Source organism: Schistocerca serialis, chromosome 11 (genome assembly GCF_023864345.2).
Source record: "Schistocerca serialis cubense isolate TAMUIC-IGC-003099 chromosome 11, iqSchSeri2.2, whole genome shotgun sequence".
Lineage (NCBI taxonomy): Eukaryota > Metazoa > Arthropoda > Insecta > Orthoptera > Acrididae > Schistocerca > Schistocerca serialis.
Genome location: NC_064648.1, coordinates 119123636 through 119140416, shown reverse-complemented (window position 1 = coordinate 119140416; position 16781 = coordinate 119123636). Strand labels below are relative to the sequence as shown.

The 16781-nt window shown below is 45.7% G+C and overlaps 1 protein-coding gene across 3 annotated transcripts in view; it reads left to right on the top strand.

Moving 5' to 3' along the window:
* Window positions 1-16781, top strand: part of LOC126427329 (histone acetyltransferase KAT2A) — a 339982-nt gene that overhangs the window by 151409 nt on the left and 171792 nt on the right. For all 3 annotated transcript variants that reach the window (XM_050089640.1, XM_050089639.1, XM_050089641.1), the window contains one exon: window positions 5108-5245. In XM_050089640.1, the coding sequence (XP_049945597.1) occupies window positions 5108-5245 (138 nt within the window). The remainder of the gene's footprint in view (window positions 1-5107; window positions 5246-16781) is intronic.

Here is a 16781-nt window from a genome sequence, read left to right as displayed (position 1 = left end):
AACACAAACATACACACAAAATTCTAGCTTTCGCAACCAACGGTTGCCTCATCAGGAAAGAGGGAAGGAGAGGGAAAGACGAAAGGATGTGGGTTTTAAGGGAGAGGGTAAGGAGTCATTCCAATCCCAGGAGCGGAAAGACTTACCGTACGGGGAAAAAAGGACGGGTATACACTCGCACACATACACATATCCATCCACACATATACAGACACAAGCAGACATATTTGGCTAAACATGCCTTGGTGCATGGCCAGCACATCTTGGCACAGTGTTACACCGTCCGGGTTATCTGGATACTTCCCACCAACACCAACCTATCCGAACTCCGGAGATGGGAACTTGCTCTTCAATATATCCTCTGTTCCCGTTACCCACCAGGCCTCAATCTCCGCTAATTTCAAGTTGCTGCCACTCATACCTCACCTGTCATTCAACATCATCTTTGCCTCTGCACTTCCGCCTCGACTGACATCTCTGCCCAAACTCTTTGTCTTTAAATATGTCTGCTTGTGTCTGTATATGTGTGGATGGATATGTGTGTGTGTGCGAGTGTATACCTGTCCTTTTTTCCCCCAAGGTAAGTCTTTCCGCTCCCGGGATTGGAATGACTCCTTACCCTCTCCCTTAAAATCCACATCCTTTCGTCTTTCCCTCTCCTTCCCTCTTTCCTAACGAAGCAACAGTTTGTTGCGAAAGCTTGAATCAGGAAAGAGGGAAGAAGAGGGAAAGATGAAAGGATGTGGGTTTTAAGGGAGAGGGTAAGGAGTCATTCCAATCCCGGGAGCGGAAAGACTTACCTTAGGGGGGAAAAAAGGACAGGTATACACTCGCACACACACGCATATCCATCCGCACATACACAGACACAAGCAGACATTTGGCCTTTACCCTCAACATCATAGGCCTGTGCGGCAGGCACAATAGTGGCCACTGTGCTATGCAGCATACGAAAGCTGCGGTGCTCGCTCACCTAAAAAATAGTACAATAACAACCAAATGCTTGTGGAAGGAAACATTAAATATATGACACAGTCCACTAAACAAAACATAGTCAAATTAGATTTTACATGTGATCAGCAGGAATACACTCAGGTGACAAAAATCATAGGATGTCTCGTAATATCATTTTGGACCACCACCTTCCAGGCGTACTTAGTGCAGCAACTTGACGTGGCATGAACTCAAGAAGTCATTGGAAGTCCCCTACAGAAGTATTGAGCCATTTGACTCAATAGCTGTCCATAATTGCAAAGGTTTTGCTGGTGCAGGACTTTGTGTGCGAACTGACCTCATGATTGTGTTCCTCAAATCTTCGATGGGATTCATCATGGGCGATCTGGATGGCCAAATTATTTGCTCGAATTGACCACTGTGTTCTTCAAATCAACTGCGAAAAATTGTGGCCTGGTGATGTGGCTCATTGTCATCCATAGAAATTCCATTGCCATTTGGGAACATGAAGTGCATAAGCAATCTATAAAAAGGGTAGAAAATCGGATGCACTTAGTTACCGGCCAATTTCACTGACATCTATTTGTTGTAGAATCATGGAACATGTTTTGTGTTCAGACATAATGGTCTTTCTAGAATCTGAGAAGCTCATCTGCAGAAACCAGCACGGTTTTAGGAAACAGCGGTCATGCGAGACACAGCTGGCCCTCTTTGTGCATGATATACAACAGGCTCTAGATACCGGCTCCCAGGTTGATGCCATATTTCTCGAACCTCGAAAGGCGTTCGGCTCTGTTCCGCACTGTCGCTTGCTCCAAAAAGTGCGCGCTTACGGTCTATCTGATGACATATGCGGTTGGATATGACAGACAGGGGGCAGTATATCGTCCTGAACAGGGTGACTTCGACAGAAACAAGCGTAACTCGAGGTGTGCCACAGGGCAGCTGGTTTTTACGATTTACATAAACAATATGGTTGATGGTATTGACAGCGGCATTAGGCTGTTTGCCAACGATGCTGTAGTCTACAGGAAAGTAATATCACACGAAAATTGTGAACAAATCAATGAGGATTTGCAGAAAATAAAAGCGAGGTGTGATGACTGGCAGTTATCTCTCAATATCAGTAAGCATAACCTACTGTGTGTAACAAGGTGAAAATCCCCATTAATGTACAAGTACAAAATAATTGCCCATTCTTTGGAAGTGGTAACATCCGTCAAGTATCTGGGTGTGACTACTCGAAGTGATCTCAAATGGAATGATCAGATTACACAAGCAACGAGCAAGGTGAACTCTAGATTGCGGTTTATTGGTAGAATCCTGAAGTGATGCAGTCATTGAACAAAGGAAATTGCTTACAATATGTTAGTTCGTCCAGTCTTGGAGTATTGTTCGTCTGTATGGGACCCTTACCAGCTGGGTCTGATTAAAGAGATTGAGAAGGTCCAAAGAAGAGTGGCAAGATTCGTGACTGGTACATTTAACCATCGCGAGAGTGTTACAGATCTCGTAGAAAGTTTGAAGTGGGATGCACTTGCAGATAGACGACGCGCTAAACAGAAGTGGCTGCTCACTAAAATCTGAATTCCAATCTTCATCGAGGATGTAGAGCATGTATTATTAGCACCAACTTTCAAATCGTGCAACGATCACCATTTCCGTCGTGTGATTCGCCAGTGGAACTGAGGGGTGGGGGGGAATATGACATTGGCGCGAATTGTGCCCTTCACCACACACTGCTTGGCGGCTAGTGGAGTATATATGTACATATAGATAGGTAGATGTGGAATGGTTGCAAATGGTCTCCAGGTAGCTGACGATAACCATTTCCACTCAGTGATTGGTTCATTTGGGCCAGAGGACCCAGTCCACACCATTATCGAACCACCATCAACTTGCACAGTGCCTTGTTGACAACGTGGGTCCGTGGCTTCGTGAGGTCTGCACCACACTCAGACCGTCAGCTCTTACCAATTGAAATCAGGACTCACCTGACCAGGCCACAGTTTTCCAGTTGTCTAATGACCAGCTGATTTGGTCACGAGCTCAGGAGAGGTGCCGCAGCCGATGTTGTGCTGTTAGCTAAGTTACTTGCGTCAGTCGTCTGTTGTCAAAGCCCATTAACACTAAATTTCACCACACTATCCTAACGGGCACATTCTTTGTACATTCCACATTGATTTCTGTGGTTATTTCATGCTGTGTTACTTGTCTGTCAGCACTGACAACTCTGTGTAAACGCCACTGCTTTAGGTCATTAAATGAAGACCGTCAGCCACTGCACCGTCTGTGGTGAGAGGCAATGCCAGAAATTTGGTATTCTCTGCACACTATTGACATCGTGGATCTCAGAATACTGAATTCTTTAACGACTTCCAAAATGGAACATCCCATGCCTCCAGCTCCAACTAACATTCCACGTTAAAAGTCTGTTAATTCATGTTGTGTTGCTATAATCATGTCGGAAATCTTTTCACGTGAAACAGTTGAGTGCGAACGACAGCTGCACCAATGTAGTGCCCTTTAATACCTTGTGTATGCAATACTACCACCATATTTACACTATGTGATTTAAGTATCCGGACACCTGGCTGAAAATGACCTACAAGTTCACAGGGCCCTCCATCGATAATGCTGGAATTCATCATAGTGTTGGCGCACCCTTAGCCTTGATGACAGCTTCCACTGTCGCAGGTATACCTTCAATCAGGTGTTGGAAGGTTTCTTGAAGAATGGCAGCCCATTCTTCACAGAGTGCTGCGCTGAGGAGAGGTATCGATGTCACTCAGTGAGACCTGGCACAAAGTCAGCATTCCAAAATATCCCAAAGGTGTTATATATGTGTCAGGTCTGGACTCTGTGTAGGCCAGTCCCTTACAGGGATGTTATTATCGTGTAACTACTCTGCCGCAGGCTGCGCATTTTTAATAGGTGCTCGATCGTGTTGAAAGATGCAGTTGCCATCCCCAAATTGCTCTCCAACAGTGGGAAGCAAGAAAATCATTCAAACATCAGTATAGACCTGTGCTGTGCTAGTGTCACGCAAAACAACAAGAGGTGCAAGCTCCCTCCATGAAAGACACGACCACACCATAACACCATCTCCTCTGAATTTCACTGTTGGCACTACACACGCTGGCAGATGACGTTCAGCGGGCATTGGCCATACCCACACCCTGCCATCAGATCGCCACACTGTGTACTGTGATTTGTCACTCCACACAACGTTTTTCCACTGTTCAGTCGTCCAATGTTTACGCTACTTACACCAAGCGAGGCGTCGTTTGACATTTACCGGCGTGATGTGTGGCTTATGAGCAGCCGCTCGACCATGAAATCCAACTTTTCTCACCTCTCACCTGTCATAGTACTTGCAGTGGATCCTGATGCAGTTTGGAATTCCGGTGTTATGGTCTGGATAGATATCTGCCTATTACACATTACTACCCTCTTGAACTGTTGGGATTCTGTCAGTCAACAGACGAGGTCAGCCTCTACGCTTATGTGCTGTACAGGTCCCTTCATGTTTCCACTTCACTAACACTTCGGAAACAGTGGACCTAGGGATGTTTAAGAGTGTGGAAATCTCGCATACAGACATATGACACAAGTGACACCCAATCACCTGACTATGTTCAAAGTCTGCGAGTTCCACGGAGCACCCCATTCTAAAATGTATGGTTTTGGAGGAGTCTGGATACTTTTGATCACATATTGTATATGTGGATATCACTACCCCAAGACTTTTCTCATCTCTCTGTATTCTGCATGACACAGTCCTTTAAACAAAACGAAGTCAAATTAAACATTATGTGTGATTGTGTTATCAGCAGGAGCATGAATGCTACTGCTGACAATGTTGCAACATTACAACAATTTTGCAACATTACAAGTGTGAGTGCTTGTACGTGTGTGTGTGTGTGTGGGGGGGGGGGGGGGGGGGCGGGGGGTTCTGATAGCTCTGAAGGAGGACATTTGCAAGAACTTACTGATGTGTTTTATTTGTTTCCTATTGATCACACAGTTCTTGAGATGTATAGTGAGTTATTACCTGTAATCATTTCTTTATGTGTAGTCCACCAAACTCTTTTCATCATGATATTTACATTCTTTATGGCAATTGTATTATAGTGTTTGTGACGTGTTGCAGCTGCTACGCAAGTGCATCCTGACAATGACGAAGCCGTCGGTGGAGGGTCCCCTCGGACAGCCGCCATTTGAGCGGCCTAGCATTGCTAAGGCCATCACCAACTTCGTACTGTACAAATTCGGACATCTGCCACAGAGGGTCAGTAAATATAGAAATATTGATTCATTTACAACCCCTCATTTATCCATCTCTATGAACTTTATAACAGTTTTCATTTTCAAACATAAACATGTTTATGTTTTTCATTAGCAGTTTCAACCGTCTCATACAGTAGTCCTCAGATTTAGAAATAATAATTGAAATTTCAATATTATGAGAAGGAAAGTTGCTACTCACCATATAGCGGAGATGCTGAGTCGCAGATAGGCACAACAAAAAGATTTTCTCATTTGAAGCTTTCAGCCAATGGTCTTGGTCAACAACAACAACAACAAAACACACACACACACACACACACACACACACACACGGCTGCAGTCTCAGGCATCTGAAACCACACTGCGAGCAGCAGCACCAGTGCATGATGGGAGTGGCGACTGGGTGGGGGAAAAGAAGGGGCTGTTGTGGGGAGGGGGAGGGATAGTATGGTGGGGGTGGTAGACAGTGAAGTGCTGCATGTTGTGCGGAGGGCAGGGGTTTGGTGGGAAGGCTGGGGGGAGGGGGGGGGGGAAGTAGTGGAAAATGTGAGAAATTGAGAGAAATAAGGAAAAAAATAATAAAATAACTAAAGAAAAAAAGACTGGGTGTGGTGGAGGAATGACAGCTGTGTAGTGCTGGAATGGGATCAGAGAGGGGGCTGGATGGGTGAGGACAGTGACTAACGAAGGTTGAGGCCAGGAGGGTTACGGGAACGTTGGGTGTATTGCAGGGAAAGTTCCCACCTGTGCAGTTCAGGAAAGCTGTTGTTGGTGGGAAGGATCCGTATGGCACAGGCTGTGAAGCAGTCATTGAGATGAAGGCTATCATGTTTGGCAGGGTGTTCAGCAACAGGGTGGTCAACTTGTTTCTTGGCCACAGTTTTCGGTGGCCATTCGTGCGGACAGACAGCTTGTCGGTTGTCATGCCTAGTGGTTGCAGTTTAGCTTATAGAACACTTGACTGATTTCACAGGTAGCCCTGCCTTTGATGGGATAGGTGATGTTAGTGACCGGACTGGAGTAGGTGGTGATGGGGGGATGTATGGGTCAGGTCTTGCATCTAGGTCTATTACAGGGGTATGAGCCATGAGGTAAGGGGTTGGGAGCAGGGGTTGTGTGTAAGGACGGACGAGCATATTGTGTAGGTTCAGTGGACGGCGGAATACCACTGTGGGAGGGGTGGGAAGGATTGTGGGCAGGACATTTTTTTTCTTTTTATTTCTCTCTATGTCTGCTTGTGTCTATGTATGTGCGGATTGATATGTGTGTGTGTGTGTGTGTGTGTGTGTGTGTGTGTGTGTGTGTGTGTGCGAGTGTATACCTGTTCTTTCTCCCCCCCAAGGTAAGTCTTTCCGCTCCCGGGATTGGAATGACTCCTTACCCTCTCCCTTAAAACCCACATCCTTTTGTCTTTCCCTCTCCTTCCCTCTTTCCTGACGAAGCAACCGTTGGTTGCGAAAGCTTGAATTTTGTGTGTATGTTTGTGTTTGTCTGTGTGTCTATCGACGTGCCAGCGCTTTCGTTTGGTAAGTCACATCATCTTTGTTTTTATATATATATATATATATATATATATATATATATATATATATATATATTCGTTTGGTAAGTCACATCATCTTTGTTTATATATATATATATATATATATATATATATATATATGGTGATCAAAAAGTCAGTATAAATTTGAAAACTGAATAAATCACGGAATAATGTAGATAGAGAGGTACAAATTGACACACATGCTTGGAATGACATGGGGTTTTATTAGAACCAAAAAAATACAAAAGTTCAAAAAATGTCCGACAGATGGCGCTTCATCTTATCAGAATAGCAATAATTAGCATAACAAAGTAAGACAAAGCAATGATGATGTTCTGTACAGGAAATGCTCAATATGTCCACCATCATTCCTCAATAATAGCTACAGTTGAGGAATAATGTTGTGAACAGTACTGTAAAGCATGTCCGGAGTCATGGTGAGGCATTTGCGTCGGATGTTGTCTTTCAGCATCCCTAGATATGTCGGTCGATCACGATACACTTGCGGCTTCAGGTAACCCCAAAGCCAATAATCGCACAGACTGAGGTCTGGGCACCTGGGAGGCCAAGTCTGACGAAAGTGGCAGCTGAGCACACGATCGTCACCAAACGACGTGCGCAAGAGATCTTTCACGCGTCTAGCAATATCGGGTGGAGCGCCATCCTGCATAAACATCGTACATTCCAGCAGATGTATATCAGCCAGGCTGGGGATGATGCGATTCTGTAATATATCGGCGTACCTCTCACCTGTCACGGTAGCAGTTTTGCTGTCCAGCGTGATCTGTCGGACATTTTGTGAACTTTCTTTTTTTTTTTCTCTGTAGTAAAACCCCATGTCATTCCAAGCATGTGTGTCAATTTTTACCTCTCTATCTACATTATTCCGTGGTTTATTAAGTTTTCAAATTTATACTGACTTTTTGATCAGGAAAACATTCCATGTGGGAAAACTATATCTAAAAACAAAGATGATGTAACTTACCGAATGAAAGCGCTGGCATGTTGATAGACACACAAACATACACACAAAATTCAAGCTTTCGCAACCAACGGTTGCTTCATCAGGAAAGAGGGAAGGAGAGGGAAAGACGAAAGACCCACATCCTTTGGTCTTTCCCTCTCCTTCCCTCTTTCCTGATGAAGCAACCGTGGGTTGCGAAAGCTTGAATTTTGTGTGTATGTTTGTGTGTCTATCAACATGCCAGTGCTTTCGTTTGGTAAGTTACATCATCTTTGTTTTACTTTTTGTTTCTCTCCTTGTATGGCACCACAGTGTAGTTTGATAATTTGTCGATAGTCAGCACTAGTCACAAACATGGCAAGTTCAGGTGTGGGGTGAGCTTTCTGTGTGTTGGAATTCTATAAAAACAAGTGTGCTGCAGCCGTTCAATGGATGTTTAGAACCAAGTACAGTAAGAAGCCACCAACAAAGAAGGCCATTTACCACTGGCACAACAAATTCATTATGATAGCTTGCTTGTGCCTGGCAAAGAGAAGTGGACACCCCAGTGTGAGTGAAGTGAATGGGGAGCACGTACGAGAGACATTTGTAAGGAGTCCAAAGAAATCGGTGGGTCGTGCATCCCGTGAACTTGAAATGGCTCCAACGACTGTGTGGAAAGTCCTGCTACAGAAGCTGTGTATGAAACCATTCAAATTGGAGCTAGTGCAGAAGCTCAATGATGACGACAAAGACAAGCGTTTTGAGTTTTGTTCACAGGTGCAACAATTGAATGAGGATGCGGATGGCATTGTGGATTGCTTAATTTTTAGTGACAAAGCCGCTTTTCACACTAATGGGAAAGTGAACATGCATTGAATCTGGGGTACAAAGTATCCACATGAATGAATGCATTGAATTTCAGTGTGATTCCCCAAAGGTAAAATGTTTCTTGTGCCTTGTCACGTCAAAAACTGTACGGGCCATTCTTCTTTGCCAAGAACACGTTACTGGAAAATGCTACTTGGACATGTTGCAGCAATGGCTGAAGCCTCAAATGCAATCGGCCTCTCCATTGATCTTTGAGCAGGGTGAGGCTCCACCCCATTTTTATTGTGAAGTTCTTGGGTACCCGAACACAGAGCAGCCACGTCGATGGATTAGCCGTGCTACAGAAGGAGACAGCTGTTTCACGAAATGGCCTCCCCGATCACCAGATCTCACCCCGTGTGACTTTTTTCTGTGGGGACACATTACAGATCTGGTGTATGTACCGCCTCTACCACGTGATGTAGCAGAGCTCCGGGAGAGAATACGGGAAGCAACTGACAGAGTGAACAATGCCATGCTGGGGCAGGTACGGCAAGAATTGATTACTGTATTGACATCTGCCGGGTCACTCATGATTTGCATATTGAATGTTTGTAAAAAAAAAAAAAACTTTCAGAGTTTCTCTTCAAAATGCAATGTGTATGACATCTTTACAATGTTTAGTTCTTGTGCAATAGATAATTGAAAGTGTTTCTGTACTTTATGTACACCCAGTATTTGTTCAACACTATTCTGCCTCTCATGCTCACAGAATGTGTCACCTTTCCTTTTATGAATTTTCAACTGTACTGGATGAAATGTAGTCTGGAAACAGAAGACATTTGAATGGACTGGGTCCTCTGCTCCAGCTGAACTGATTATTAACTGGAATAGATCATGGTTGGCTACTTGGAAACTATCTGCAACCCTTCATGGACTTCATGTTCCCAAATAGTAATGCAGTTTTTATAGATGACAATGTGCTGTGTCACCAGGCCAAAATTATTCACTATTGGTTTGGAGAACACTCTGGACAGTTCAGGCGAATGATTTGGCCGTGCAGACAAGAATCCAATTGAACATTTATGGAACGTAATCAAGAGGTCGGTTTGTGCACAAAATTCTGAATGCTGAACACTTTCGCAATTGTAGATGGCAGTAGAGGCAACATGGCTCAGTATTTCAGTAAAGGACTTCCAATAACTTTTTGAGTCCGTGCCATGTCGAGATGCTGCTCTACTCTGGACAGTCCACAGCCCGTGGTCTAGTGGCTAGCATTGCTACCTCTGGATGACGGGGGTCCTGGGTTCGATTCCCAGCTGTGTTGGGGATTTTCTTTGCCCAGGGACTGGGTGTTTGTGTTTTCCTAATCATTCCATTCCATTCGTGAAAGTAGTTACATTGGACTGTGTACAGATAGGGAATTTGTACAGGCACTGATGACTGTGCAGTTGAGCACCCCACAAACCAAACATCATTGTTACTCTGGGCAAAAGGAGGTTTAGGATCTATCCCATGACTCTTTTCACTTCAGTGAAAGTGCATTTGTAAGCTATGCTCTGGTACAGTCAGTCACGGATGGGTGAGTGGTCACTATAAGATACACACCGTGCAGGGCAGTGTAGATCTCAGCCATAAAGAAATGCTTAAGTTTAAGAAAAACAAAAGTTGGTAATTATGTTTCAGCATCTGAAAGATTATGTATACTTATATTTCACACAACTAGCATAAGAGTGGCACTAGTGTTGCCACTAGGAGGATGCAAATTAGGTTTGCTTTAAATACTTGCTGTAACGGTCATGAATGCTAGTTGCCTGTGAGATTGGTTGTGGTGAGTTGATGTTAGTCAGGAATACCTTTCAGGTGACAAAAGATGCCATTATCAACAGCTCACTGAGTTTGAACGAGGTAGTGGAATAGAGCTACAAGGAGTTTGATGTTCCTTCTGTGATATTGTAAAAAGACTTGGCGAGAATGTAGCCACTGTGCACGGTTGGTCACGAGGATGTTCGATCGCAAGAAATCCGGGCCTCCGACGGCAATGTGCCACTACCGAGACAGAGAAGACCATTGTGCCCAGCATGTGGCTCTAACACATCATACTGCATCTGCCACAACAATTTGAGCAGTTTACGCAGGTCGTAGTCTAGTGGCTCGCGTTGCTGTCTGTCGATCACAGGGTTAGATTCCCGGCCGGGTTTGGAATTTTCTCTGCCCTGGGACTGGGTGTTTCTGTTGTCCTCATCATTTCATCATCATCATCATCATTTGTGACAGTGACTAGATTGGATTTTGGAAAGAAAATGGATGGTGTAAAAATTGGGACTTTGTATGGGTGCTGATGACCGCACTGTTGAGCAACCCACAAACCAAACATCATCGTCACTTTGAGCAGTAATTGACACCACAGTGAAACAATGTACTGTTAGAAATCAGTTGCTTCGGTTGCTTCAATGACAGCTCTGAGACCCAGTAGTGTGTATTCTGCTGACCCCAAACCACCACCATCTACAACTTCAGTAGCATCAAGCGAGAGCTCGTCGGAGGGGAGGGTGGAGGTCTGTTGTGTTTCTGATGAAAGCTGGTTTGCCTCTGTGTCAGTGATTGCCACGTGATGGTTAGGAGGAGGTCATTTGAGGACCTGCGACCAACCTGTCTGCATGCTAGACACATTGGACCTACACGTGGAGTTATTATCTGGGGTGCTGTTTCGTTTGATAGCTGGAACACACTCGTGGTTATCCCATGTACCCACCCTTACAAATTTCTACATCACTCTGGTGATTCCACCTGTTGCGCTGCGCTCTAATGCACCTTACTGCATCTGCCACAACAATTTGAGCAGCGTCCGCAGCTCATAGTCTAGTGGCCCGCGTTGCTGTTTCTGGATCACGGGGTCCCGGGTTTGATTCCCGGCCGGGTTTGGAATTTGCTCACCCCTGGGACTGGGTGTTTCTGTTGTCCTCATCATTTCATCATCATCATCATCATCATCATCATCATCATCATCCTCATCCTCATTTGTGACAGTGACTAGATTGAATTGTGGAAAAAAATACAAATGGACTGTGCAAAAATTGGGACTTTGTATGGGTGCTGATGACTGCGCAGTTGAGTGCCCCAAAAACCAAAAAACATCATCATCAATTTAAGCAGCAGTTGGTACCACAGTGACACAATGAACTGTTAGAAATCAGTTGCTTCGGTTGCTTCAATGACAGCTCTGAGAGAGGTACCCAGTGGTGTGTATTCTGCTGACCCCAAACCACCACCATCTACAACTTCAGTAGCATCAAGCGAGAGCTCGTCGGAGGGCGGGGTGGAGGTCTGTTGTGTTTCTGATGAAAGCTGGTTTGCCTCTGTGTCAGTGATTGCCACGTGATGGTTAGGAGGAGGTCATTTGAGGGCCTGCGACCAACCTGTCTGCATGCTAGACACATTGGACCTACACGTGGAGTTATTATCTGGGGTGCTGTTTCGTTTGATAGCTGGAACACACTCGTGGTTATCCCATGTACCCACCCTTACAAATTTCTACATCAGTCTGGTGATTCGACCTGTTGCGCTGCGCTGCGCTCTAATGCACCTTACTGCATCTGCCACAACAATTTGAGCAGCGTCCGCAGCTCATAGTCTAGTGGCCCGCGTTGCTGTTTCTGGATCACGGGGTCCCGGGTTAGATTCCCGGCCGGGTTTGGAATTTTCTCACCCCTGGGACTGGGTGTTTCTGTTGTCCTCATCATTTCATCATCATCATCATCATCATCATCATCATCATCATCATCCTCAACCTCATTTGTGACAGTGACTAGATTGAATTGTGGAAAAAAATACAAATGGACTGTGCAAAAATTGGGACTTTGTATGGGTGCTGATGACTGCGCAGTTGAGTGCCCCAAAAACCAAAAAACATCATCATCAATTTAAGCAGCAGTTGGTACCACAGTGACACAATGAACTGTTAGAAATCAGTTGCTTCGGTTGCTTCAATGACAGCTCTGAGAGAGGTACCCAGTGGTGTGTATTCTGCTGACCCCAAACCACCACCATCTACAACTTCAGTAGCATCAAGCGAGAGCTCGTCGGAGGGCGGGGTGGAGGTCTGTTGTGTTTCTGATGAAAGCTGGTTTGCCTCTGTGTCAGTGATTGCCACGTGATGGTTAGGAGGAGGTCATTTGAGGGCCTGCGACCAACCTGTCTGCATGCTAGACACATTGGACCTACACGTGGAGTTATTATCTGGGGTGCTGTTTCGTTTGATAGCTGGAACACACTCGTGGTTATCCCATGTACCCACCCTTACAAATTTCTACATCAGTCTGGTGATTCGACCTGTTGCGCTGCGCTGCGCTCTAATGCACCTTACTGCATCTGCCACAACAATTTGAGCAGCGTCCGCAGCTCATAGTCTAGTGGCCCGCGTTGCTGTTTCTGGATCACGGGGTCCCGGGTTAGATTCCCGGCCGGGTTTGGAATTTTCTCACCCCTGGGACTGGGTGTTTCTGTTGTCCTCATCATTTCATCATCATCATCATCATCATCATCATCATCATCATCATCATCCTCAACCTCATTTGTGACAGTGACTAGATTGAATTGTGGAAAAAAATACAAATGGACTGTGCAAAAATTGGGACTTTGTATGGGTGCTGATGACTGCGCAGTTGAGTGCCCCAAAAACCAAAAAACATCATCATCAATTTAAGCAGCAGTTGGTACCACAGTGACACAATGAACTGTTAGAAATCAGTTGCTTCGGTTGCTTCAATGACAGCTCTGAGAGAGGTACCCAGTGGTGTGTATTCTGCTGACCCCAAACCACCACCATCTACAACTTCAGTAGCATCAAGCGAGAGCTCGTCGGAGGGCGGGGTGGAGGTCTGTTGTGTTTCTGATGAAAGCTGGTTTGCCTCTGTGTCAGTGATTGCCACGTGATGGTTAGGAGGAGGTCATTTGAGGGCCTGCGACCAACCTGTCTGCATGCTAGACACATTGGACCTACACGTGGAGTTATTATCTGGGGTGCTGTTTCGTTTGATAGCTGGAACACACTCGTGGTTATCCCATGTACCCACCCTTACAAATTTCTACATCAGTCTGGTGATTCGACCTGTTGCGCTGCGCTGCGCTCTAATGCACCTTACTGCATCTGCCACAACAATTTGAGCAGCGTCCGCAGCTCATAGTCTAGTGGCCCGCGTTGCTGTTTCTGGATCACGGGGTCCCGGGTTAGATTCCCGGCCGGGTTTGGAATTTTCTCACCCCTGGGACTGGGTGTTTCTGTTGTCCTCATCATTTCATCATCATCATCATCATCATCATCATCATCATCATCATCCTCAACCTCATTTGTGACAGTGACTAGATTGAATTGTGGAAAAAAATACAAATGGACTGTGCAAAAATTGGGACTTTGTATGGGTGCTGATGACTGCGCAGTTGAGTGCCCCAAAAACCAAAAAACATCATCATCAATTTAAGCAGCAGTTGGTACCACAGTGACACAATGAACTGTTAGAAATCAGTTGCTTCGGTTGCTTCAATGACAGCTCTGAGAGAGGTACCCAGTGGTGTGTATTCTGCTGACCCCAAACCACCACCATCTACAACTTCAGTAGCATCAAGCGAGAGCTCGTCGGAGGGCGGGGTGGAGGTCTGTTGTGTTTCTGATGAAAGCTGGTTTGCCTCTGTGTCAGTGATTGCCACGTGATGGTTAGGAGGAGGTCATTTGAGGGCCTGCGACCAACCTGTCTGCATGCTAGACACATTGGACCTACACGTGGAGTTATTATCTGGGGTGCTGTTTCGTTTGATAGCTGGAACACACTCGTGGTTATCCCATGTACCCACCCTTACAAATTTCTACATCAGTCTGGTGATTCGACCTGTTGCGCTGCGCTGCGCTCTAATGCACCTTACTGCATCTGCCACAACAATTTGAGCAGCGTCCGCAGCTCATAGTCTAGTGGCCCGCGTTGCTGTTTCTGGATCACGGGGTCCCGGGTTTGATTCCCGGCCGGGTTTGGAATTTGCTCACCCCTGGGACTGGGTGTTTCTGTTGTCCTCATCATTTCATCATCATCATCATCATCATCATCATCATCATCATCATCATCCTCATCCTCATTTGTGACAGTGACTAGATTGAATTGTGGAAAAAAATACAAATGGACTGTGCAAAAATTGGGACTTTGTATGGGTGCTGATGACTGCGCAGTTGAGTGCCCCAAAAACCAAAAAACATCATCATCAATTTAAGCAGCAGTTGGTACCACAGTGACACAATGAACTGTTAGAAATCAGTTGCTTCGGTTGCTTCAATGACAGCTCTGAGAGAGGTACCCAGTGGTGTGTATTCTGCTGACCCCAAACCACCACCATCTACAACTTCAGTAGCATCAAGCGAGAGCTCGTCGGAGGGCGGGGTGGAGGTCTGTTGTGTTTCTGATGAAAGCTGGTTTGCCTCTGTGTCAGTGATTGCCACGTGATGGTTAGGAGGAGGTCATTTGAGGGCCTGCGACCAACCTGTCTGCATGCTAGACACATTGGACCTACACGTGGAGTTATTATCTGGGGTGCTGTTTCGTTTGATAGCTGGAACACACTCGTGGTTATCCCATGTACCCACCCTTACAAATTTCTACATCAGTCTGGTGATTCGACCTGTTGCGCTGCGCTGCGCTCTAATGCACCTTACTGCATCTGCCACAACAATTTGAGCAGCGTCCGCAGCTCATAGTCTAGTGGCCCGCGTTGCTGTTTCTGGATCACGGGGTCCCGGGTTAGATTCCCGGCCAGGTTTGGAATTTTCTCACCCCTGGGACTGGGTGTTTCTGTTGTCCTCATCATTTCATCATCATCATCATCATCATCATCCTCAACCTCATTTGTGACAGTGACTAGATTGAATTGTGGAAAAAAATACAAATGGACTGTGCAAAAATTGGGACTTTGTATGGGTGCTGATGACTGCGCAGTTGAGTGCCCCAAAAACCAAAAAACATCATCATCAATTTAAGCAGCAGTTGGTACCACAGTGACACAATGAACTGTTAGAAATCAGTTGCTTTGGTTGCTTCAATGACAGCTCTGAGAGAGATGCCCTGTAGTGTGTATTCCGCTGACGCCAAACCACCACCATCTACGACTTCAGTAGTGTCAAGCGAGAGCTCGTCGGAGGGCGGGGTGGAGGTCTGTTGTGTTTCTGATGAAAGCTGGTTTGCCTCTGTGTCAGTGATTGCCACGTGATGGTTAGGAGGAGGTCATTTGAGGGCCTGCGACCAACCTGTCTGCATGCTAGACACATTGGACCTACACGTGGAGTTATTATCTGGGGTGCTGTTTCGTTTGATAGCTGGAACACACTCGTGGTTATCCCATGTACCCACCCTTACAAATTTCTACATCAGTCTGGTGATTCGACCTGTTGCGCTGCGCTGCGCTCTAATGCACCTTACTGCATCTGCCACAACAATTTGAGCAGCGTCCGCAGCTCATAGTCTAGTGGCCCGCGTTGCTGTTTCTGGATCACGGGGTCCCGGGTTAGATTCCCGGCCGGGTTTGGAATTTTCTCACCCCTGGGACTGGGTGTTTCTGTTGTCCTCATCATTTCATCATCATCATCATCATCATCATCATCATCATCATCATCCTCAACCTCATTTGTGACAGTGACTAGATTGAATTGTGGAAAAAAATACAAATGGACTGTGCAAAAATTGGGACTTTGTATGGGTGCTGATGACTGCGCAGTTGAGTGCCCCAAAAACCAAAAAACTTCATCATCAATTTAAGCAGCAGTTGGTACCACAGTGACACAATGAACTGTTAGAAATCAGTTGCTTTGGTTGCTTCAATGACAGCTCTGAGAGAGATGCCCTGTAGTGTGTATTCCGCTGACGCCAAACCACCACCATCTACGACTTCAGTAGTGTCAAGCGAGAGCTCGTTGTTGGGCAAGGTGGAGGTCCGTTGCATTTCAATGAAAGCTGGTTCTCCCTCGGTGTCAGTGATGGCCACATGTTGGCTAGGAGGAAGCTAGTTGAGGGCCTGCAACCGACATGTCTGTGTTCTAGACACATTGGACATTTGACCTACACATGGAGTTATTATCTGGGGTCCTGTTTCGTTTGATAGCAGGAACACACTCGTGGTTATCCCATGCACCCTCCATTACAAATTTGTGCAGTAATATGGTGATTTAACCGGTTACACTGCCACTCATGAACAGCATTCCAGGGG